This window comes from Odocoileus virginianus, chromosome 1 (assembly GCF_023699985.2).
Source record: "Odocoileus virginianus isolate 20LAN1187 ecotype Illinois chromosome 1, Ovbor_1.2, whole genome shotgun sequence".
Lineage (NCBI taxonomy): Eukaryota > Metazoa > Chordata > Mammalia > Artiodactyla > Cervidae > Odocoileus > Odocoileus virginianus.
The window spans coordinates 6,083,007-6,107,934 of record NC_069674.1 but is presented as its reverse complement, the minus strand read 5'-3'; the positions used below and the strand labels follow the sequence as shown (position 1 = coordinate 6,107,934).

General features: G+C 58.8%; 1 protein-coding gene across 1 annotated transcript in view; it reads left to right on the top strand.

Annotated features, from left to right (window-relative positions):
* The first annotated feature begins 7,947 nt into the window (after positions 1 to 7,947).
* Positions 7,948 to 24,928, top strand: part of NOS3 (nitric oxide synthase 3) — an 18,067-nt gene continuing 1,086 nt past the window's right edge. The window contains 25 exon segments of the mRNA XM_070454890.1: positions 7,948 to 8,142; positions 9,431 to 9,548; positions 9,772 to 9,920; positions 10,171 to 10,231; positions 10,233 to 10,334; positions 11,672 to 11,763; positions 11,857 to 11,998; positions 12,158 to 12,297; positions 12,387 to 12,561; positions 13,273 to 13,374; positions 13,878 to 14,072; positions 14,203 to 14,276; positions 14,474 to 14,618; positions 14,864 to 14,968; positions 17,676 to 17,743; positions 18,152 to 18,268; positions 18,390 to 18,564; positions 20,616 to 20,748; positions 20,885 to 20,963; positions 21,119 to 21,306; positions 21,780 to 21,952; positions 22,253 to 22,463; positions 22,572 to 22,659; positions 23,662 to 23,783; positions 24,571 to 24,719. Of these exon segments, the coding sequence (XP_070310991.1) occupies positions 7,985 to 8,142; positions 9,431 to 9,548; positions 9,772 to 9,920; positions 10,171 to 10,231; positions 10,233 to 10,334; positions 11,672 to 11,763; positions 11,857 to 11,998; positions 12,158 to 12,297; positions 12,387 to 12,561; positions 13,273 to 13,374; positions 13,878 to 14,072; positions 14,203 to 14,276; positions 14,474 to 14,618; positions 14,864 to 14,968; positions 17,676 to 17,743; positions 18,152 to 18,268; positions 18,390 to 18,564; positions 20,616 to 20,748; positions 20,885 to 20,963; positions 21,119 to 21,306; positions 21,780 to 21,952; positions 22,253 to 22,463; positions 22,572 to 22,659; positions 23,662 to 23,783; positions 24,571 to 24,719 (3,261 nt within the window). The 5' untranslated portion in view covers positions 7,948 to 7,984.

The following is a 24,928-nucleotide window of genomic DNA, read 5'->3' as shown; positions in this document are numbered from 1 at the left end:
ACAGAAACAGACAAAACTACAGGGACCAACTACAAACAATGGCAGCCAATTAAAGTAAGTCACATGGTCCAAGATCGCAAGTACCAGGTAGCAAACCATGAAGCTGTGACTTCGGAACAGGGAGAGATCATTCACTTTAAGGCTGGAAAGGAAAGGGAAGTCTTCACAAAGGAGCAAGGCTTAAGGGGAATTTGGTTGAGCTGAGAACAGCAGTCAGGACACCTCATCTCTGTCCCTCTAGAGAACATCAGTCCAGCATGGGCCCTCCTGGTAGGAGGCTGTGAAGGTGACAGCAGAAACCGATCATGGGGGCACGGGGCCCAAACGTCCAGGAAGCCAGGATTCTTCTCTTTCTCCCCTGGAAATAAGAAAGCAGAGGCTTGGAGGGCTCCCCCTTCTGGATCCACAAGGCCAAACACCATATAAATCAGGCTCCTCTAGAGCAGGGGCTTCCCAGGTGGCGCTAGTGGTAAAGAACCGCCCGTCAGTGCAGGAGACATCAGAGACGAGGGTTCCATCCCTGCGTCGGGAAGATCCCCTGGAGGAGGGCATGGCAGCCCACTCCAGTATTCTGGCCTGGAGAATCCCGTGGACAGAGGAGCCTGGCGGGCTGCAGTCCACGGGGTCGCAAAGGGCTGGACACAACTGAAGTGACTGAGCACCCATGCACATAGAGCAGGCGGAGGCCGGTTCCCACAGCTGCCTAGACTAGAACCAAGGAAGGCAGGCGACAGAACAAGGACCCAGCAAGGACCCAGCTCAGCACTGACAGCAAATAAAGCAGCAATGGCTCGTTTGCTGGTGACTGAAAGTCAGTTCAGTCAGTTCAGTCGCTCAGTCATGTCCAACTCTTTGCGACCCCATGGACCACAGCACACCAGGCCTCCCTGTCCATCACCAACTCCCAGAGTTTACCCAAACTCATGTCCAGATGGTGACTGCAACCATGAAGTTAAAAGACACTTACTCCTTGGAAGGAAAGTTATGACCAACCTAGACAGCATATTCAAAAGCAGAGACATTAGTTTGCCAACATAGGTCTGTCTAATTAAGGCTATGGTTTTCCCAGTGGCCATGTATGGATGTGAGATTTGGACTATAAACAAAACTGAGCACCGAAGAATTGATGCTTTTGAGCTGTGGTGTTGGAGAAGACTCTTGAGAGTCCCTTGGACTGCAAGGAGATCCAACCAGTCCATCCTAAAGGAGATCAGTCCTGAGTGTTCATTGGAAGGACTGATGCTGAAGCTGAAACTCCAGTACTTTGGCCACCTGATGGGAAGAACTGACTTATTTGAAAAGACCCTGATGCTGGGAAAGATGGAAGGCAGGAGAAGAAGGGGACAGCAGAGGATGAGATGGAAGTCAAGGGGCTTGTAATCTGGTCGGGAGGACAGGAGAAAGACAAAACAACTGAAGGTATACCAGGGCTTGGGATCAGGGTTTCTCCATCTCACAGAGCAGAAGCAAGGATATAAAGGCTTCTCTTCCACTCTGGTTTGGAGAGAGAGCCCGTCCCCGCCCCAGCACCCGAGAGGCAGTGAGAAGGGAGGCTGCCCTTCCAGTCCTCGGTGATTGTTGCTACCGAATTTCCATGCTGGGCACACTGGATGCTCAAAGTCCCCGTTCCCTAGAGACCCAGAACCACACCACCAACCGCACCAGGAAACTGGGCCACAGAGGGATTGAAGGAGAGAGGAGGAGAGAGGAAGTGACTAGGGCCTGTCAGGCTGATCCCCAACAACCACGGCTTCTACGTAGGGCCCCCCATGGTCGTCCATCAGGAAACCTCAGCCTGACCCTAAAAACACCTCATTTTCACTCGGGATCTCGGGAACAAAGGGCATTTTCTAGTCCCCAGGGATGTGAAAACATTCATTTCCACCCTGATGTTTTTGGTCCACGTTAGCTTTGGAAGGGGCAGGGACCAGAAGACAAGGCAGGGAAAGGAGTGAGCACCAGGTCACACTGCCTAAGGGCATGTGCACACACAGACACACGCACATATACACACACATTCGTACACAAACACACATCCTCCTACTTACATGTACACACACACAGAGGCAGAGAATACACTGTGGCTGAGAAGGAAGAGTCTAAACTTCAAGGAGAATCAAGGAGACACCAGGTTTTCCTCAGGAAGTTAGTACCGTCTCCCCAGGAGCTCCAAAGCCCGGGGTTGGAGGGGTGGGGGGTTTTCTAAGAGGAGGATCCCTGCTCCTTTGGGGGTGGACTGGTCACAGGGTCATCATCAGGGGCTTCAGGTTTATGCAGACTAACCACTCCAGGGTCCCAGGGAGCTAATGTGGACCCACCACCCCAGCCAGGCACACACCACGGTCCCCGGCGCATCCTGGGTCTCCCTGAGGGTCTGAGGATCTGAGCTCAGGCCTTTGCAGCAATCTCTTCTCTCCAGCTCTCTGCTGCCTCCCTGTGGCGTCCTCAGGAAGGGCTCACTAGATGGCTGCCCTGGTGCCCGCCAGGAGCCCCTTGTGGACAGCCAGCATCTTCCAGGGCCTGAGCCCTGAACACCCCACATCCTGCCCATAGCCCCCACCACCACCCACAAAGACCCAGCTTTCTGCCTTGCAGTCGGGGAGCTCAGCCAACCTCTCCGCTCCCAACCCCAACGTGAGTTACATCCTGAGGGTCAACCCCCCCACCTCCCCACTCAGCCTGGGGAGGGGGGCCCAGAGGGCTGCCCGCTCCCCGCTCACCCACTTCCAGCCTCCCTCCCCTCCTTTCCCCTCAGCTCCCCACCCAGGCTTGCCAGCAGGCGGGAAGGAAGCTGCTCATAGCAGGGAGGGTGGGGCACTTCCATCTCACACTGAACAACCCCGGGTTGGGCTATAAAGAGCCAGGGCCTTCCGCTCCGTCCCCCTGTCAACGCCACCATCATCCACAGTCCCACAGTCCCACAGTCCCACAGTCCCGACACACGCCCCCACCCCCAGCCAGAGCCTTCCCTTCCCCAAGGTCAGGGCATCCGCCCCCCCACCCCCACCCCCAGCCCTGCAGAGCTTCCTGCTCTAAGGGAGAAGGCAGGAGTAAGGTGGGTTGCCTTCTGAGGGACCAGGGGGCACCAAGGGGCTGGCTGACTCACCCACCAGAGGGTGTCTCACCATTACGGATCAGGACTGATGGGGGCTGGCATCCCCAGGGGCAGAAAACACAGTCACTCTCAGGGCTGGGGATCCCAAACTGATCCTCTCCAAAGTCCATTCCTGCTTGAAATCCCAGTTAAGTTAAGAAGGCCAGTGGGAATTTGCCGTTTGACTCAGAGAACCCAAACAGGGGCTCTGTACCAACCTAGAGGGCTGGGGTTGGGGGGAGAGGGGAGGGAGGTTCAAGAGGGAGGAGACGAGGCTGATTCATGCTGGCATACTGCTTGCTCCTTGGAAGAAAAGCTATGACCAACCTAGACAGCATATTCAAAAGCAGAGACATCATTTTGCCAACAAAGGGCCATCTAGTCAAATCTATGGTTTTTCCAGTAGTCACGTATGGATGTGAGAGTTGGACTATAAAGAAAGCTGAGCTCCGAAGAATTGATGCTTTTGAACTGTGGTGTTGGAGAAGACTCTTGAGAGTCCCTTGGACTGCAAGGAGATCCAAGCAGTCCATCCTAAAGGAAATCAGTCCTGAATATTCCTTGGAAAGACTGATGCTGAAGCTGAAACTCCAATACTTTGGCCACCTGATGCGAAGAACTGACTTATTGGAAAAGACCCTGATGCTGGGAAAGATTGAAGGTGGGAGGAGAAGGGGATGACAGAGGATAAGATGGTTGGATGGCATCACTGACTCATTGGACATAAGTTTGAGTAAACTCCGGGAGTTGGTGATGGACAGGGAGGCCTGGAGTGTTGCAGTCCTTGGGGTCGCAAAGAGTCAGACACAACTGAGCAACTAACTGAACTAAACCAATGGCTGATTCATGTTGATATATATTGCTGATTCATGTTGATATTTGGCAGAAAACAACAAAATTCTGTAAAGCAATTATCCTTCAATTAAAAAATTTTTTTTGAAAACTGAAAATTCTTGGAAATTCCCTGGCCGTCCGGTAGTTGGGACTCTGCGCTTCCACTGCAGGGGGACCAGGTTCAATCCCTGGCCAGGGAACTAAGATTCTGAAAGCCACACAGTGCAGCTAAGAAAAAATAAGTTAAAATTCTCTCCCATCAATGGAAACTTCAACTCTGCAGATTTTGAAATGTTTGTTTTTTCGGCAATTGCTTTTTTTTTTTTTTTTTGGCCATGCAGCATGTGGCATCTTGGTTTCCTGGACCAGGGATCGAACCCACACCCCCTGCAGTGTAAGGGCAAAATCTTAACCACTTGACCACCAGAGAAGCCTAGCAACTACTCTTTAAAATGCAATTGCTAAATAATAATAATAATAATAAAAACAAAATGCAATTGCTAACCTAGGTGGTAGAATTGGGGGAGTAGAATTGGGGGAGGGGATATGTGTATGGTGGTGATTTAGTCACTGAGTCATGTCAGACTCTTGCAACCCCGTCAACTGTATCCCAGCAGATTGCTCTGTCCGTGGAATTCTCCAGGCAAGAATACTGGAGTGGGTTGCCATTTCCTCCTCCGGGGGATCTTCCTGATCCAGGGCATTGGCAGGAGGTCTCCTCCTTTGCAGGCAGATTTTTAACCACCTGAGTCACACAGGAAGCCGGATATGTGTATACATATAGCTTATTCACTTCACTCTATGGCAGAAACTAACACAACATTGTAAAGCAATTCTATCCCAACTTAAAAAAAAAAAAATGCAGTTGCTAAGAAGAGTAATCAGCCAGTTAGACTCATAAGACTTAATGCCCACTGGGGATGGCTGATAAAGACCAAGGCAGGGCCTGGGGAGGGATGGGAATGACCCCAGCCCAGAGGTGGGAGGGTCAAACTGTCAAGCATGCCAGGGTCTCTGGATGGGAGCTAGGACACACGGGGCAGTGCTGGCCAAAGCTCCAGGAAGTGCAGCCAAACAGAAATTCCCCTGTGGTAAAGCCTCACCTCTGACTTTCTCTAGCTCTACATGTTCTGTCTCCCTTCCTAAAACCCCCACCAGCTCCCTCGGCCCAAACCAGTTCAGGGCCCCTGGTCCCACCATCCATGCAGCAGCGCTCCACTGTCCTCAGCCTCCCTGGCCAGAGAAGGCCCCCTCTTGGCACCATCACCTTGCCCATCGAGCCCCACGAGCCTCAGCCAACTTCCTGCTCAGCGGCCCCTCTCCAACTGCCTTTCGAACATCACTGTCACCCTGGGATGGCTGCGGGCATCTGCAGCTGCACAAGCCAATATCCACAAAGCACCTACTTGGTGCAGAAGTCGCAGGCCTGGCAGGACCCCAGAGGAGCAGCGCTTGCCCTGTTCTTCCAGAGCAAGGCAAGTTCATTTGGAAGAAATATCAGATGCAGATCAAGCTGCCCAGGAACCACCCCTGGGAGGAACCAGGGCAAGAGATATTCTCAAGGCCTGGGGAGCCTGGAGAAGGGGACTGGTGGAAGCGAGGAAACGCAGCAGGGCCGTGCGTCCTCCAGGAAGCACACCCAGAAGGAATTGGAAGCAAAGGGATTCATGCCTGTGAAAGATAATGGGGAGGCGAGGGACAGGATGCAGATCTGACATCTGTGGAAGGAGAGGGGTGGGAAGACTGGATGGGATTGGCCTCAAATCACAGAGAAGCCTGAGATGGTCTCAGCAGGCCGACAGAAGGGCCGCAGGAAGACGACCTGGAGAGACCCCCGCCCCCGCTCCCTGCAAGTGGGCAGCAGTGCTGAACCCGAGTACCTCGGGAGCCCAGGGACCGTCTGAAGCCCTGGAGGGGCAGGTGGTCTTGCGTCGGGCGCTGCGCAGTCTCAGGTCATCACACCTGCACTTCCTGACTCAGGTCCTCCCTGGGCAGGATGCCTCCGGGGCAGCCACAGCTGGGCCACGAGGAAGGAAAAGGAAGATCTTCTTTAGTTGGAGGGCTAAGGAAGAGGGCGAGAGGGTGGCGTAAGCAAGGGCCCGGGGGCAAGAGGTCACAAGGACTGTTTGGAAACCTGTGTGGAAGCCTGTTTGTCTAGAACAGAGTTGTAAGTGGCACATGAGGGGAATCGAGGCCCGGGGCCAGTGTTTCAACCTTGGGTTGAAGGTTTCAGGAAGGGCCAAAGCGTGAGGTCAGCCCTGACTTTGAGATGGATCTGGCGGCAGTGTGGAGCGCAGATGGAAGGGGAGACCTTGAGGTCAGGAGTCCACAGGGAGGGACTGTGGTCAGGGCTGCAGGCGAGAGGTCGTAATGACTTCAGCATCTGCGGCTCATTGCTGCTTTGTCCCTGGGGAGGCCAGTCACAGCTGTTAGCTGGAATCTGGAAAAAGGAGCCATTCTCAGTCATGTGTATTGTAGATGGTGACTACATGGGAGCCAGAAATGGGGTCTGTCTGCTTCGGCCATGGTGGGGAGAATGTCTGAGAGGTAGGGGCCTGGACCCCGTCTCCTGCCTCCAGAGGCAAGTGGGGTGGGGCTTCGGGTTCCAGGGCCAGCGGAGGGGGATGCGGTGTGGGGGGGGCGCAGGCCGAGATGAACACAGGCCTCATACTTCTGAATCTCACCTGCCCCCTGGCCGAGGGAGGGGCGGCAAAGCTTTCTGGGAGCCCGGGAGGTCAGGCTTGTCCAGGCATACAAGGGCCCCCCTCACCCTCCTCCCTGCAGACCGGCAGACCCCACCTTCTTGGTGTGACCCCAGAGCTCGCAGCACAGCCCGTTCCTTCCGGTTGGCCCGCCTGCTCGCCCCCCACCCACGCCCGCACCCATCATATCTTCCACTGCTTTTCGAAGGAGCTCAGCCAACACAAATCTACATGTTTGTTTGTCTGCCTGTCTGCCTCTCCCGGTCTCTGCCCATCTCAGTCGCTCAACTTATGTTTCTTTCTCGCAGTTCCTCTTGGTCTCCGTGGTCTCAGATCCACGAGGCTGGAACCCCTGTAGATGCTGAAGCCCCAGCTTACCGCCTTTCTCCAGCCCCTAAATGGCTTAGAACTACAAACCCCAGCATGCGCTACGGCTCATGGTGCCTGAGGAGTGCCTGAGTACACCACCTGCATTCTGGGAATTGTAGTTTCCCTAGGGCTCCACGATCTCCCCAGTGGGAAGTCCCTGCCTCAGCCCTCACCGCTGGGTCTATCTGCTGACCTACCCCCCACCCCCACCCCCTGGGGAAGCATGCGTCACTGGATGACAGGGTGGGAGGTAGAGGCCCTAGTTTGCAGCTTCCTGCCCTTTTGTGTCCCCCAACTTGAGTCACAGGGGGTGGCGGGGTGGGGCGGGGGTTCCAGGAAACAGGGGCCAGGAGGGAATGGAATACCCTAATGCCAGACCCAAGGACAAAGGGTCAGTGCCCCCTTGCTGGGCCTGTATCCCCGGGAGCCTGAAAGGACTCAACAGTAGGAGTCCAGGAGTGCTTAGATGTCGGGAAGGTGGTCAAGCAGAGCCCTGGGGTGACCCTAGTGGTCCCTGTGGTCACTGACAGCAAGGGACTAGTCGTCACCTGCTGCGGCCACAGTGCCCACCTTCTGCCTGATGCCTCGGAGCGAGGCCAGCAAGGGCGAGGTGGAAGGCCTCCCCTCTGGTCAGACACCCCGAAGGGTTCTTTCTGGCGCTCTGGCTAGCCCACCCTGCTGTCCCGCCACACCCCCACTCCCTGCACTCTGGCCCCAGGGCTCTGCCAGACACCTGGGTTCCCCCTTATCACCCTCCTTCTCAGAGCGGAACCCAGGCGTCTGGCCCTCCACCCTCCGGGCCTGCGGGCGTGGAGCCGAGGCTCTGGAGCCTCCCGGCCGGGCTAGTTCCTGTCCCATTGTGTGTGTGAGGGCCGGGGCGGGGCGAGGGCCCCCTCCTACTGCCCCCTCCCCTTCCTAAGGAAAAGGCCCGAGGCTCTGCTGGGAGCCACAGAGCAGAAGGAGGCCGCCCGCGCACCCCAGCGACATGGGCAACTTGAAGAGCGTGGGCCAGGAGCCCGGGCCCCCCTGCGGCCTGGGGCTGGGGCTGGGCCTTGGGCTGTGCGGCAAGCAGGGCCCAGCCTCCCCTGCACCGGAGCCCAGCCGGGCCCCCGCACCCACCACCCCGCACACACCAGACCACAGGTGAGGGCCACAGAGACTGGGGTACAGGAGGCGGGGTTGGGGGGCGGCCATCGAGGCCTGCAGGCTGGGATGGGAAGGGTTGGAGCCTGCTTCTCACTCCGGAGGGCCAGGTGGCGGATGCCAAAGGCTCTCAGTGCAGACAGATAGCCAAGGAGGCTCAGACCATCAACCCGAATCAGGGCCAGCAAGCAGCAGGTGAAAGCTGGGGGCCAGGGGGCCAGAGTAGCAGGTGCGCGTGGCCAGGGTTTGAGGGCTGCTCGGCTGCCAAGAGCTGTGTGACTCAAAACAACTTACTTAACCTCTCTGAACCTCCGTTTATATCAAATATGGACAGAGTGGTCCTTTACCCCCAAGGGGTTGTCCTGAGTTGCTAGTTGACCACAAGACTTCAAACAGACAGTCGTGACAATTTAACGGGAACGGAAAGGAGCTGGGGAGAGATGGGGTGAGGGACTGAGAGCCTCGGGAAGAACTGAGAGCACAGTGCAGCTAGGTCCCCTTTCCCTGGCTCCGGACCCCTCATCCCACTGGCCATCAACCCCAAAACTCAGCCTGCAGCCCCGGGCCCAGCAGGGCCACCCCGCTCCCCCCACCCCCCTCCAGGGCAGAGGTCCCTGGGGAGAAGAAGGACCAGGTGGGGTGCCAGGCCAGGCAGGCGGCTCTGCGGGGAAGGGCTAGGGGCCAGGGGCCCTAGCACCAGGCACTCCGAGCCCCGAGGTCCTCCCTTCCTCCCTGAGGCTGGGCCGGTGACTCTGGGAGGAAGTGATAAGGCCAGTTAGGCTTCCCTTCACACACACACAGCGGCCGCTGTCAGGAGGGGTGTGAGCTGGAGGGAAATCTGGGCCAGGAGTCCCTGCCGGGGCTTCCTCAGGCTCATCCCCCTCCAGGCCAGCAAGGGCTGCTGTCAACCTTGGGGAGGATGTCCAGAGGAGGCCGCGGGGACCAGGACTAGTCTTGCACCAGGGCCTCGGGTTCCCAGCACTGCAGCCCCCGCAACTCTGGGTCTGGCTGAGCAGCCAGGGCGGGTGTGAGGCAGGCCTGGGTATAGAAGGGGCAGTTAGGCCCCTGGACAATCCTGAGGTCCTCTGAGCCTCAGATCTCTCATCTGGGCCCCCCGGGGAGGCGGGGGGCGATGCCGCCTGCTTCCTAAGGCAGTCGTGAGTGCCACGAGGAAAGGTGAGAAAGCACGTGGCAGGCAAGAAATGAGTCCTGGGGCTCTTGACACGGCCGGAGAGGTCTCTGCAACACTCCCCAAGGGTCCTGCGCTTCTCTCTCTCTCATGACCCAGCCCAGCTCCCAGCAGCCCCACGCTGACCCGGCCTCCGGAGGGGCCCAAGTTCCCTCGCGTGAAGAACTGGGAGCTGGGGAGCATCACCTACGACACTCTATGCGCACAGGCCCAGCAGGTAAGGACTGGAGGCTCAGGCCCCCGTCTGGGAGGAACTGGAGGGGCTGAGGGACTCAAGCTGCCCTAACCCAGCCCAACCTCCCGGCTGTTTCCTAAAGTCTGAGCCGGGAGCCCCAGCCCACAGCGCTCCCTGGGCCCCAGACCCTGCCTCCAGGCCCCAGCCCCACACCCACCCCAGACCCTGATCTGGTCCAGACCTTGGTTCTCCTCCACCGATGTAGGACGGGCCCTGCACCCCCAGACGCTGCCTGGGCTCCCTGGTGTTGCCCCGGAAACTGCAGACCCGGCCCTCCCAGGGACCTCCACCTGCTGAGCAGCTGCTGAGCCAGGCCAGGGACTTCATCAACCAGTACTACAGCTCCATCAAGAGGCGAGACCCTCCCCTGAGCCCCTCTGCCCTCCCTGTCCTGCGGGTTCAGGTCCTGCTGAGACCCAGAAGCGGGTGACACTTCCTTCAGGGCAGCTCCCATCCGCGCCTGCCCCCCATCCTGATACCACACAGGGGAGGGGGGGCCTGAGTTCAACTCCCGCCAACACCGCGCCCCTCCACAAAACTCTCACCAAGCCTGGGGGGTCCTCCCCTGCCAACGACTTCTTCCTGCTCCCCTCTTCCTCCGTAGGAGCGGCTCCCAGGCTCACGAGGAGCGCCTTCAGGAGGTGGAGGCCGAGGTGGCATCCACAGGGCACCTACCACCTGCGAGAGAGCGAGCTGGTGTTCGGGGCCAAGCAGGCCTGGCGCAATGCACCCCGCTGTGTGGGCCGCATCCAGTGGGGGAAGCTGCAGGTGTGGTCGGCCAGCAAGCACCCAGAGTGGGGGCCAGGGGAAGATAAAGAGAAAAAAGAGGGGTGTGACAAGCTACTGAGGCTTCCTGGGCCGGGGAGAGGGGTGGTCCCAGCAGTGGGGAGATCCCTGCCTGTTCCCCCTAGAGACTAGTATCCCGGGAGTGCCCTCAGCCCAGGAGCCAACAGCTGGTTGTTAAGAGCCACAACAGTGCCCTGGCTGGGTGGGGAGAAACGGCCAGATGCTCAGACGGATGCAGTGAGTAGGTGAGGACAGCTGAGCAGTGATCCCTGGGGCAGGGGGGGATTAGAGGGGGGGTATTGTCAGAGCAACAGGTACAGTCTTCCAGAAAAGGCCCCCACTTGCCCAGCCCAGCCTCCTCACCCCAAACACTGCTCCCTCCCAGCACACGCCCCCCCCCACCCCGAGCCTCTGGCCCACACCCTCCTCCACACACCCGCCACATGACTCACACCAGCCCGCCTGCGTTACTGGGACAGCCTGACCCACGGGGGAGCTGGGTCCGTGACCTTGGCCTCCTTGGCGGTAACTGGACACCAGAGAATTTGGAACGAAGCCACATGCTCTGTGAATCCCGAAAGTCCTGAATAAAATCAGAACAGTCCTGTCTGACGCTAGCATGACCCGTGAAGTTGGTTGAAGCCCCCGTTTAGCTCTGAATCCATCAGAGATTCTGTATTTGACCCACCCTTGACCCTAGGCCTGCCGCTGTCACCAACAGCGGAGGAGGAGTCCCCTCCTCCCTGAAGCATGAATCAGACCTCCCAGCCTCTGGGGCTTCCACCCCACCAGTGAGGATGGCTCCTCCTAGCATCAGAATGCCAGGATGGGCAGGGTCCCCGGAGGCCGCCTACTGCAGCTTTCCCATCATCTGTCTGCCCAAGGAGGGTCAGAAGACGGGCCAGGCTCACCCGCCTTTGCTTGAGCACAATGAGAAACGGGGAACTCGCCACCCACACCCCAGGTGGCCTCCCAGTCAGTCGGCGGCCTTTCCCCAGTGATCAGTTTGGCAGTGACTGGGTCCCTCTTCTGTACCAGGGACCAAGTTAACCTATAGGGATGGGGAGACACTCGCCAGCATAAGGAACAGGCCAAGCTATGCCGGGTGTGTGGGGTGCAGGACAGGAAGGATCGGTGTGGGGCCAAAGGGTCAGGGAGGCTGCCCGGAGAAGAAAGAGCCATAGATCACAGCTCTCGGCACCGCCAGCCTTCAAGGGCTGCGGCCAGGTTGTCAGTCCCTGCCCCAGTTTCCTCCCTTCTCCCGGGGCTGTTCCTCAAGACCCTCACCTCCCTCCTGTCTCCCTGCTCGGCCGGCTCAGGTGTTCGATGCCCGGGACTGCAGCTCAGCACAGGAGATGTTCACCTACATCTGCAACCACATCAAGTACGCCACCAACCGCGGCAACCTTCGGTGAGTGGCCCCCACCCTGTCGGCTCGAGACCCCACCCTGCCCCAGTGAGGGCCGTGGACCCAGGCCCTGACCAGCTCTCATCCCCGTGTCAGCTCGGCCATCACAGTGTTCCCGCAGCGCGCCCCGGGCCGCGGAGACTTCCGGATCTGGAACAGCCAGCTGGTGCGCTACGCGGGCTATAGACAGCAGGACGGCTCCGTGCGCGGGGACCCGGCCAACGTGGAGATCACGGAGGTGGGCACGGGGAGGCGGGGAAGGGGGAAGGCAGCCAGTGAGTGCTCTGGGAGGAGGCAGAAGGGTCCAGTGGAAGAGCGGTCAGCACAGCAGGGGGATCTCACTGAGACGATGGAGGAAGGGAGCCCCTGAGACCCACTCCCGCCCCACTCCCCGCAGCTCTGCGTCCAGCATGGCTGGACCCCTGGAAATGGCCGCTTCGACGTGCTGCCCCTGCTGCTCCAGGCCCCAGACGAGGCTCCGGAGCTCTTTGTTCTGCCCCCCGAGCTGGTCCTTGAAGTGCCCCTGGAGCACCCCACGTGAGCACAGGGGGGCTGGGGCAAATGGGGGGGTGTGACTGGGCAGGTAAGGCTCCGCAGAGGCTGAGCCCACACCCTGACGCCCCCAGACTGGAGTGGTTCGCGGCCCTGGGCCTGCGCTGGTATGCCCTCCCGGCCGTGTCCAACATGCTGCTGGAAATTGGGGGTCTGGAGTTCCCCGCGGCCCCTTTCAGCGGCTGGTACATGAGCACGGAGATCGGCACGCGGAACCTGTGTGACCCTCACCGCTACAACATCCTGGAGGTGAGGACCAGTGTGGCGGGGGTGGGGGCGGGGATGTACAGAATGTCAGGAACAGGGAGAAATCTGAACAAGCCAGGTCCAGGCTGCCTCCTGAACTAGAACCGAAGGTCGGGGCAGAGGGGGTGCCCGTGTGTGAAGATGTAGTTATTTTTCTGGGAATGGGGGCCGGAGCGTTCATCAGTTTCTCAAAGCGTGTGTGTGCATGTGTGTCCTAAATCGCTCAGTCGTGTCCGATTCTTGCGACCCTGTAGACTGTAGCCTGCCAGGCTACTCTGTCCATGGGATTCTCCAGGCAAGAATTCTGGAGTGGGTTGCCATGCCCTTCTCCAGGGGCTCTTCCTGACCTGGGGAACGAACCCGCATCTCTTACGTCTCCTGCCTTGACAGGCAGGTTCTTTACCACTAGTGCCATCTGGGAGGCACTCTCGAAGGGCGTTTTGACTCAAGACAAGTGAAAACCCATTTTAGAAACGAGCAATCAGTGGGATCAGTGGGGCTGACAAGTGGCTGGCACCAGGGTCCCTTTCTGCCCTGAGATGCCTTTGCAGGCAGGCACGTGAATCAGCCCCCAGTGAAGCAGGAGGGCTTCCGGATGGCCACCCACCCACCCCCACCTCCTCCCCTCATGAGTTAGAGACAGAGATGTTCTCTGCCCGCCCTTCCCCCTCCCCCACCCCCATCCTGACCGATGCCGGTCACCCCTGTCCCCAGGATGTGGCCGTCTGCATGGACCTCGACACCCGGACCACCTCGTCCCTGTGGAAGGACAAGGCGGCCGTGGAAATCAACCTGGCTGTGCTCCACAGCTATCAGGTACACGGGCCCTGATGGGCCAGGTGCGCACGGGAGTGGGGCTGGAAAAGAGGGAGCCACTCAGAAAGCGGGCAGGGGTTGGAGTCACAGTCTTTAAGTGCCTGGGCCGGTGGTCCCGGTACGGGAACCCAGCCGATTGGCACGTGCCCTGTAATTGTGCTCCCCGGGGGCCTTCTGGGCTTTGCACTTTAGTCTGGAAACTCTAATTCTAGGATTGATTGCATGCTGAGCATTATAATTTGAGGAAACCAGGGTTTGCAGAGTACTTCTGTGGGCTCTCGAGAGCTTCGGCTATCTTGATATGTGGGGTGGGGACAAGACGGGCACACAGACGTCGCAGATCAGAGCTGCTGCTTTTGCTGCTGACTTGGTAGCAGGACCACGTGCACCCTAGGCAGAGGGTGACGCTGGCTCAGGAAAGACCATGCATGTCAGGTTTGGGGTGAGTGACGGAAGTGCAGGCCTGTGGCCTGGGTCTCAGCCCCACCCACCCCTCACCCCAGCTCGCCAAGGTGACCATCGTGGACCACCATGCCGCCACTGTGTCCTTCATGAAGCACCTGGAGAACGAGCAGAAGGCCAGGGGGGGCTGCCCCGCCGACTGGGCCTGGATCGTGCCCCCCATCTCCGGCAGCCTCACGCCCGTCTTCCACCAGGAGATGGTCAACTACGTCCTGTCCCCTGCCTTCCACTATCAGGTGCCCACCGCACCCCAGACTGGCTGCTGCCCACTCCGCCAGCTCTAACGGAGCAGCTGCCAGGGGCCTCCAACCTCCCTTTCTTCTCTCCTCTCCCTGCTCACTCCCGCCCCTCCTCATCCCCCTGCAGCCAGATCCTTGGAAGGGGAGCTCAGCCAAGGGCACCGGCATCACCAGGAAGAAGACCTTTAAGGAAGTGGCCAAGTAGGTGCCCCCCCACCCCCGCTGGGGGCTGCCCTTCCCCCACACCCCAGGGGACCGCCCCCCGCGGCACCCCACCCCCACCCCCTGCATCAGTGGTCTGGGCACACCGCCCCTGCAAACCTGCTGAGATCTTGCTCGCATAGGGAGGCCCCTGGCTCTGTGCGCCTGGGACCCCCTCATCCCCTCCTTGCTCACAGTGCGGTGAAGATCTCTGCCTCACTCATGGGCACCCTGATGGCCAAGCGAGTGAAGGCGACCATCCTATACGCCTCTGAGACCGGCCGGGCCCAGAGCTACGCTCAGCAGCTGGGGAGGCTCTTCCGGAAGGCCTTCGACCCCCGGGTAGGGCTGAGCCCAGTGGGCAAGGGTCTGAAAAGAAGTGGTGGGTCGGGGTCGGGGATGGTCCTGGCCCTATCCTCATTCACACGCTGGAGAACGGGAGCAGGCCACAGCCAGGGCCCTCGAGGAGCCCAGGACCCTCGGGGACTCAGGGCTCACGTGAGGGGCTGAGTCCGCCCTGCCGGGAGGACTAGAATAGAGCAGACCGCGGCGGCGGAACCCAGGACACCCGTCCCCCCCGCCCGCAGGTCCTGTGCATGGATGCATATGACGTGGTGTCCCTGGAGCACGAGGCGCTGGTGCTGGTAGTGACCAGCACCTTCGGGAACGGCGACCCCCCGGAGAACGGAGAGGTGAGGCCCGCCTGGGGATCAGGGAGACTCAGAGCTGCAGGCGCTGGGCAGGGCCCTGAGTCGCGTCACTTCCACTATCAGAGCAAGTGTTTCACACTCGGGAGGCACTTCCTGACTGGGCAGGCATTGACAGATGGGAAAGGCAGCAGCTAGAGTGAGACCTCAGCTTTTTGTCTTTTCTTCCTTTCTTAACAAAAGAAAAGACCACTGCTCAGATGCTAACAGAAATTAGGTGAGCTCACTTTCTGAACAAATCTTGAAAGAAACCAAGTAGCGTCCCATGGGCCGGATACCTGACTATTAACCCTTACCTTCCCTGCTTCCAGGTCGTGGCCACCCCCCAGCTGCATTCCTTTCCAGAGCTCTTGTCTGCTCCTGCTTTTAGATGTCTTCTTCGCACTTACACCTCAAGTCCCCTAGAGCAGGATGCCCGCAGAGGGCTTCTCCCCCACCACGCTGCCCCTTCAGTCCTGCGTCCAACCTCCCTTCTAAAGAAAAACACACTCACCAGCTGTTTCTAGGGTGAGAGTCATGTTTGCATCCGTGGGACCCACGATCCTGTCTCCTATAGAGACAGAGAACATTCCCAGCACTTAGAAAGGCCCCTAGTCAACTCCCTGAATCAATCCGCTTACCAGTCTCTCCACCAAAGGCAACCCCCATCCTGATTCCTGTCCTCTGCGTTAGAAGGTCACGGAAAAGGGGCATGCCGAGTCTGGTTTCTTTCACCCACCCTACTTTGGAGGCTCATCTCACTGTTGGACGATTCAGGGGTTCATTTCTGTCCATCTCGGGGGCGTGAACAGTTTATTTCTTTGCTCCCCTGCTGACGGACACCTGGGCTGTTTTCCAGCACTTGGCTATTGTGGATAAAGCTGTTATGAACAGTTTTGTACAAGGCGTTTGTGGCCTTATGTTTTCGTTTCTCTTGAATAAATACCTAGGAGTGGAACTGCTGGGTCACTGGGTAGACATTTATCTAACTTTGAAACTGCCCAGTGGCCAAACCGATTTGAACTGCACCCTTAAATTCCGTGCATTTCAATATATGTATATTTTTTACCTCAAATTCCTTTTTTAATGGAGGAAACCTAGGAATTTGCCCCACAGAAAGTGGCATATATTTACTAACGACATGAATAAGAGTATTAATAGCAGCACTCCTCATGGTATCCCCACATTGGAAACAATTCAAATGACTCTCAATCACAGATGGGAAAAATACATCGTGGTCTATTCAAATGCGATGCATCAATGAGGGTGAACAAATTACAACCACACAAACAAAACAGATGAATTTCAAACATCATGTAATGGGAAAGAAGTCAGACACTAAAGAATCAGACATTCAGACTCACTTTGTACCAAGTTTAGAAACAGGGAAAACATATCTCTGGTATTTTAATCAGGAGAGCAGGTGGTGACCCCAGGGCAGGAAGTGGGGGAGTACCTGGGGTCAGGTCACCCAAAGGTGACTTCTAGGACACTGGTGACGTTTCTTGATGGAATGCTGACTACACAGGTAGGTTCAGCTTGTGAAAAGCTATAAAGCCGGGCATTTATAACATGGATGCTTTTCTGTGGGTACATTATACTTCAAGAAAATGTTCAGTTCAGGATGGGGAACACGTATACACATTAAAAAAAAAGAAGAAGAAAATGTTCAGAAAATAAAATTAAAGTAGCACATGCTAATTGCGGTGAACTTGTAGATCCACCACCTAAATGCATCTGCAGTGGATCCTGGGATGTTATGGCCTTGCCGCGATTTGTTTTTTTCCTGTGCAAAGGTTGGCACGTGTAGTTCTAAGCTGTTTCCGTGGCAGCACGTGATAACGGCTCAGCTTTCTAGAAGGTGTTAGAGCTGCTAGTGATCAGGACAACGCAGGGAGACTGAGAGCTGTTTTCCACCTATCAAATTGGCTGAAGCATTACGGAGTGGTCATCTCCAGCATGGACAGGATCCTGGAGGACGATTTGATGACCCATCGAGTTTTCAAATCCTGGCTCAGAAAGTCCACATCCAAGGAACACCCTCCTGAAATATGCAAAGGAGGAAGCAGGCACATATGAGTGTTTGTGCATTGTTCATAAACCATCCAGATGTCCCTATCAGAGGCAGGTCTCATACGTAATGGTACCTACAAATGATGGGATGCTGTGTTGTCATTTAAAAGATTGAGATCAGTGTTGGTGTGTGAACATGAAGGACACACACGATAAGTTATTGACAAAAAGCAGGTAAGTATAATATGGTCCCATTTTCAATTAAAAGGAAAACTAGGGACTTCCCTGGCAATCCAGTGGTTAGGACACGGTGCCTTCACCTTGGGGGACCCTAGGTTCAACCCCTGATCGAGGAATTAAGATCCTGCAAACCATGTGGCATGGCCAAATAAATAAATAAACTATAAATACAGACATATATTAGGCACAATGAAAAGGGGGCTAGATAGTGTAACAGCTGTCTGTGGTACACCTGCTCTGATGGATGAGACTGGAGGGAAGGGAAGGGTAGGTTTCTATTTTATTACTTGACATGCTTCTGTAATGTTTTCCAAAAGCCCATACCTCTTTTTTGAAATGTTAAAAACAAATTAAAAATTAAAATTGTAACTAATAATAACAGGGACCACTCCAGTGCAGTATGAGCTTCTGTACAGTCTGAAATAAAACTAATCCCGATGCCAACACTTGCCCTCCCCAGAGTTTTGCAGCTGCACTGATGGAGATGTCAGGGCCCTACAACAGCTCCCCAAGGCCAGAACAGCACAAGTGAGTTGCAGGGGGAGGGAGGGGAGGGGACAGGGAGGCATTTGGAGACACGAAAGGAAAGGGGGTCTACAGAGTCCCCTCTCTGGGCTGCAAGTCAGCCTCCCAACAAGCTGGAGGACAGCTGAGCACAGGCCTGGGCCCCCCCACCCCCTGCAGCCTCAGGACACCCTCTTCCTTGTGACGTGCCCACTTTCAGTCCTGGGGACTCTGAGGGGCCCGTCTCCTGCAGACAGAGGAGGGGAGGCGGGGCCTAGGGCTCAGGGACCCCTGGACACGGGCCCTCAGCCACGAAGCCAAGCCACCCCCCAAGCACCACGGAGGCAGAGCCCCTGAAGCTGCCCCCGGGCGGTGTCCAGGCCCTGTCCTGTCTCCTCCCCTGTGACACCCTTGTCCCCTCGTCTCCTGCAGGAGTTACAAGATCCGCTTCAACAGCGTCTCCTGCTCAGACCCGCTGGTGTCCTCCTGGCGGCGGAAGAGAAAGGAGTCCAGCAACACGGACAGCGCGGGGGCACTGGGGACCCTCAGGTCCGGGGGGCCTCGGCAAGGGGAGTTCTGCTGGGTGCGGGGGGGGGTGGAGGGGTGGCGAGCTGCCTGGGCACTGGGGCGAGGATGAGGGGGCCTGCCCTGATGCCTCCTGGTACCCCAGGTTCTGTGTGTTTGGACTGGGCTCCCGGGCATACCCCCACTTCTGCGCCTTCGCACGAGCGGTAGACACCCGACTGGAAGAGCTGGGAGGGGAGCGGCTGCTGCAGCTGGGCCAGGGCGACGAGCTCTGTGGCCAGGAGGAGGCCTTCCGTGGTTGGGCAAAGGCGGCCTTCCAGGTGAGCCCCCCAACTCCCACCACCCCTCCAACTCCAATGCTGACTCATTCCATCCACCCCCAAGACCTGCCACACGGAGGAAGCCAGGGCCTCACTGCCGCCCTGACTCTTTGGGAACTCCGGCCCCTTCCTGCTCCTCCAAAATCCACCTTCATATTTCGCCCCGTTGCACAGCCAGCCCTTCTGGCTGAGTCCTGAGTAGTAGTGGTGGACGGCATGGCCCCAACGGCACGGGAAGCAGCGGCCAGGGCCCCAGCAGGCAGGTGGGCACCTCGGGCAGGCACAGGTTGCTCCCTCTCCTGGGTGGGTGCAGGGCAGGATGGAGGGAAAAGGGAAGAGGCAAGGGTTGAAGCTGAGAAACTACAGGGGGTCAGGGGCCAGACAGGCTTGGGGTGGTGCCTGGGCCAGAGGGGGTTCCTGGGCGAGGGGAGGACAAGACAGGACTTTCTCAGCCTGGGCTTCCTCCAGAGCAGCCCTGCTTGGTCTCGGGACCATGCCTGGAGCTGAGCAAGGATCCTTCTCCCAGTCCTGATACGGACTGGCAGTGCTGGCCCCGCCAGGGTTCCCAAGGTTGAGCTCAGCAGGCCTGGACTAATGGCCAGGAAGGAGGGCTCCCCAGGAGGAGGGGTGGGGAGGGCCGGCCAGCACAGATGGAGGCTTTAATGGGGAGGAGAGTGTTAGTCACTCAGTCGTGTCTGACTCTTTGTGACCCCATGGACTGGAGGCCGCCAGGCTCCTCTGTCCATGGGATTCTCCAGGCAAGAATACCCTTGAGTTGCCATTCCCTTCTCCAGGGGATCTTCCCAACCCAGGGATGGAACCCGGGTCTCCTGGTTTGCAGGCGGTTCTTTACCATCTGAGCCGCCAGGGAAGCCCTCGCTGGGGAGGAGAAGAGGGAATGGAAAACAGGAGTAAAGAAGCCAGACATGAAGAGAAGTGACAGGAAGCTGGGAGCTCGAGGAGAGAAGGGGGAGCCGGCACGAGGCTGGCGGACAGTGCCTAGAAAGGCAGGGCCGACGGGAGGAGCATCCAGACAGAAGCAGGAAGGCTCTGAGCAGACCAGGGTGGGAGCGGGGTGGTGGGGGTAGGAAGGAAGGGAGGGGGCCAAGGAAGGAAGGAAGAGATATAAGACTTTACACACACAAAAGAAAGATTAACAGGACTGGTGATAGGGGTGGGAGGGGAGGCGGCAGCCAATCCTGGATGAGCCATAGGTTTCACACTAAGGGCTAAGTGGTTTGCCAGGCTTGCGCCTGAGCAGAAACAAATAGGATACACACCCTCCCAGGAGTCCTGCCCCAGGCCCCGCCCCCCTGCAGCCCCTGGTGTGCGGTGCAGGCCAGCCAGAGACCCCTCCCATTCTGCGCCCACTCCAGAAGCACTTAAGGGCTTTACCCAAGCTTCTCATTTCATCTTCAGCCGACTCTAAGGAGGTGTGTAAAGACTGGGAACCGGAGGCTTGCAAGCTGTTAGTCTAGGAATCCCTGGGCTTCCCTGGTGGCTCAGACGGTGAAGCCGGTAAAGCGACTGCCTACAAAGCAGGAGACCTGGGTTCAATCCCCGGGTCAGGAAGATCCCCTAGAGAAGGAAATGGCAACCCACTCCAGTATCCTTGCCTGGAAAACCCAATGGACGGAGGAGCCTGGGAGGAGCCTGATAGGCTCCAGTCCATGGGGTCACAAAGGGTCAGACACAACTGAGTGACTTCACTTTCTTTCACTTTCAGTCTAGGGCTCAGACTGTGACCTCGGGTCTGAACACACAGATGCCCTCGCCGAGGGCTACTTGCTGTGTGCACGGAGTTCTGTGCCTCTTACAACAAGAGATTAACACTCACCAGGTTAACTACTGAGTGGGTGTGACACAAATACGTGCCAAAGAGTAGCCAGCACAGCGGCACCAAGGGGGCTGAAGGACAGGTGCCGTCAGCACCTAGCCTGTTTGGGGGGTGGCGAGGGTCCAGCGGGCTCTTCATCAGCCCCGCGGACCTCCCTGCTGCTCGGGCCTCCCTGGCGGCCGGGGGTCCTCAACACTCACCTCCTCACCCCCAGGCCTCCTGTGAGACGTTCTGCGTCGGGGAGGAGGCCAAGGCCGCTGCCCAGGACATCTTCAGCCCCAAACGGAGCTGGAAACGCCAGAGGTACCGGCTGAGCGCCCAGGCAGAGGGCCTCCAGCTGCTGCCAGGTGGGGCCCGACCTCACCCTGACCCTGCCGGTCCGCTGGGCTCCAGGGGCCCCCAGACCCACTGACGCAGGGTCCAGGCCTGAGTCCCTGGCTCGGGTTCAGTCTCGTCTGCTTCCCCCCCACCCCCGCCCCTCAGGCCTGGTCCACGTGCACAGACGGAAGATGTTTCAGGCCACAGTCCTCTCAGTGGAAAACCTGCAAAGCAGCAAGTCCACGTGAGGAGGGCCACTCCCCACCCTCACCCACCCACTCCTCCTTCCCCAGACCCCGGCACCCCTTCACCCCCACCCGCCCACCTCTGCTTCCCCAGACCCCAGCACCCCCGCCTCACCCCCAGCCCTCCTGTAACTTCCCCCTCTCCCCACCCCAGCCGGGCCACCATCCTGGTGCGCCTGGACACTGCAGGCCAGGAGGGGCTGCAGTACCAGCCGGGGGACCACATAGGCATCTGCCCGCCCAACCGGCCCGGCCTCGTGGAGGCGCTGCTGAGCCGCGTGGAGGACCCACCGCCGCCCGCCGAGTCTGTGGCCGTGGAGCAGCTGGAAAAGGGCAGCCCAGGTGAGGGGCCGTCTGGGGGCGGGGGGTGGAGGGGGCCAGCGAGGGTCCCCTCAGGGTCAGGACCCGACGGAAGGCTGCTGCAGCCCCCCCTCACAGCCACTGTGCTACCTGCGTGGATCGTGGCTCCTTTCTCAAACCCACCCCCAGAACCCCCACAAAAGGCCACCCCTCCCTCTGGGCCCATCCCCGTCCCCAGCAGTCTAGCCTGCTCTGTAGCTGGCACCAGGTCTACAATAAGATGAGTGGGGGAGAGGCAGGGGCCCTCGAACACACACACACACACACACACACACACACACACACGGGCTGCCCAGACAGGCCCACCTCGCTGTCCAAGAGCCAGCCCTCCAATGACACCATAGTTGTGGTCAGTCCCCATGTCCTCCCCTGAGAAGCAGCTGTCACCCCGGACAAGGCAGGCCCAGCGTGGCCCCGTCCTCTGAGCGCTTCCTCATGCCTGCCCCCACCCCAAGGCGGCCCGCCTCCCAGCTGGGTGCGGGACCCACGGCTGCCCCCGTGCACGCTGCGCCAGGCTCTCACCTTCTTCCTGGACATCACCTCCCCGCCCAGCCCCCGGCTTCTCCGACTGCTCAGCACCCTGGCTGAAGAACCCAGTGAGCAGCAGGAGCTCGAGACCCTCAGTCAGGTCGGGAGCCCCCCCGCCCCCCGATGGGGCAGCAGGGGCCCGTGAGATGTGATGAGCTGCGGGGAGGGGGACCCCTGGTGAAAGTCCTGAAGGTCTAAGACCCGCCCCCACAGCTCTGGAGGTCCTATTCATCTCTGAATTCTCTGGCCTTAAAGAGGCACATGGAAGGTGCTGGAGAAATGTTTGTGGCCCCACCTGAAGGGCGAGAAGCTCCCCGCCCAGGAGGCTCAGCTCAGGAGGGGTCAAGAAGGGAGGTGGACAGGAGGCAGGTGCCTAGCTCACTGCTGCCCGCCCCGCCAGGACCCCCGGCGCTACGAGGAGTGGAAGTGGTTCCGCTGCCCCACGCTGCTGGAGGTGCTGGAGCAGTTCCCGTCTGTGGCACTGCCCGCCCCGCTGCTCCTCACCCAGCTGCCCCTGCTGCAGCCCAGGTACTACTCCGTCAGCTCGGCCCCCAGCGCCCACCCCGGAGAGGTCCACCTCACAGTGGCCGTGCTGGCGTACAGGACCCAAGGTGAGGCAGGGGGCGGGGGGATGGGGCCGGGCCCCCGCAGGGACCCCTGGGGCAGGGTGGGGGGGTGCAGATCCCTCACCGACTGCCCCCTCCCCCCCCACCCCCTAGACGGGCTGGGCCCCCTACACTACGGGGTCTGCTCCACGTGGCTGAGCCAGCTCAAGACTGGAGACCCCGTGCCCTGCTTTATCAGGGGGTGAGTGAGCACTTGGGGGGGGGCGCATGGGAGGGGCACGGGGAGGAGGAGGGCGTCTGTCCAGCCGGGGTGGGCAGAGCACCACATGGATGGCCCGAGGACAGATGGATGGGCCGGTTGCACGGGGAAGGGGGGAGAAGCCTTGCTGGAGCGTATGAGTGGAAGCAGGCAGGCCCTGCTTAACCCAACCAGGACAGGGCATCCAGTTAAGCCACCTCACAACTCTGGCTGAGCTTTGGGCCTCTCACTGACTTGGACTTCGGGTCCTACCTTGAAGCTGCAGCTCCCAGGAATGGACTGGGATCCCACCCCAGCAGGCCCTGTCCCTTTTAGAAGGGGTACCATGTCCCTTCCTACATCCCTGGGGTCCATCGGATGTTGGCAGGCAGGTATCTGGGAACTGTGCTCCACCCGCCTTTAGTCCGGGGAGAACTAGTTAGCTCACCATAGTGCCAGTGAGAACTCAAGGGAAGTGAAGGATCTGAGGACACCCTTCCCTCCCTGCTGTGTCCAGAAGTCTTGCCCCATCCAGCACCCAGGAGCTGGAGGCCTAAGGTGGCACAAGCAAGAGTTCCCAGGATGCACCAGCCAGGACAGTGACCGGAACCCATCTGGCAGGCCACATTACAAATAAACTGCCCATCTAGTGAACACAAACCAAATGCCAATATCAAGGATGTGGCTTCAAATACACTCAGTGAAGTCATTATGAACCAAAAGGCTGTCTGCCCTTCCCTTCCCCATACTTTCTATATCTTCTAAACTGAAACATCAAAACGTTCTTCAGTTCAAACTTGAGTTTTATTTCCTTTGACGCAACCTCCAGAAACCACAGGTCCAGGGAGTCTCTGCCAGTACGGAGAGTGCTTTTACTAAACACACCATGCTCACTATAAGCTAGACGCAAGCAGGTTAAGTTCTCCTCTCTCCACCCTGCCGAGGCTGGTAAGAGTGGGGTGTCTGGGGGGACAAAGGGGGCCTGACAGAGGGTGTCTTGGCCAGGGCTCCCTCCTTCCGGCTGCCACCTGACCCCTACGTGCCCTGCATCCTCGTGGGCCCCGGCACTGGCATTGCCCCCTTCCGGGGATTTTGGCAGGAGAGGCTGCATGACATTGAGAGCAAAGGTGAGGCCGGGGACCCAAGGGAATGACCGGAAGGCAGGAGGGAGTCACACAACTTAGGGGGACCAAGGGGCAGGATGCTGTAAGGCAGGAAACAGGGCAAGAAACAGGACTACAAAGGTGAAGTTTACTAGACCGGGGGTGGGGGCCTCCTAGAGACAAAAGCAGTGCCCTGTAGGTCTGGCTAGCCCAGCAAAGTAGCATTGGATTGAATTAAGGACAAAGGGAACCTGGAAGCCTGGAGAAGACAGGGCTGGGACTCAGAAGATGGAAATGCCCCAGGTGGACTGTGTCAGAGGTCAACTGTGTCTGAGATCCCAGGAAGCTGAAGGGTGCTCGGATTGGGTACGGGGTGCCCAGGGAAGCTGGCCAATCAAATGAAAGGGGGCTTGTGACTAAGAGGAAGGCGCAGAGTGCAGAAGCTGAAGGTGTGGGAGAATGTGGGGTAGGAGCAGGGAAGGGCCGGTTGTCTCAGGCCGCAGGGTTACCTGGTCCCAAGGGCACAGATTCTGGGTCAGAAAGCCCAGCTGTAGCACAGTGTCACCACTGGCCATCTGGTCAGAGAGAAGTCATCACCTCCTGTGACCTTGGGCTTCTCTGTAAATCAGGCCCAGGCAGCGTCTGTGAAAACACCTAGCCCTCTACTAGAGGCTAAAGAGTGGAGAGTGGTGGTTTCTGCAGGAAAGGGTGGGCTGTCGGCCTGAGTGAGGGAAGCCAGTAGGAGGTGTCCCTGGGGCTAGGTCTCCCAGGAGGGGTTGGGGGCGCTCTCAAGCCACAGTGATGTCCGCAGGTCTGCAGCCCGCCCCCATGACCCTGGTGTTCGGGTGCCGGTGCTCCCAGCTCGACCATCTCTACCGCGACGAGGTGCAGGACGCCCAGCAGCGCGGGGTGTTTGGCCGCGTCCTCACCGCCTTCTCCCGGGAACCTGACAGCCCCAAGGTGAGGGACCCTGAGGGTGCTGGGGTAACCCGAAGCTAGGGACGGAGGAAGAACCGCCGTCCGCTCCAGCTGGGCTCTGAGACACACCCGGATCGGCTCGTTGGGCCCCCTTTAGGTCCCGCTCACCCTCGCCCAAGCCGCGCCCCTCGCTCCGCTCCTTCTCTCCCGTCCCGCGCACCTGGCCCCACATGGCGCCCAGGGCATCTCTT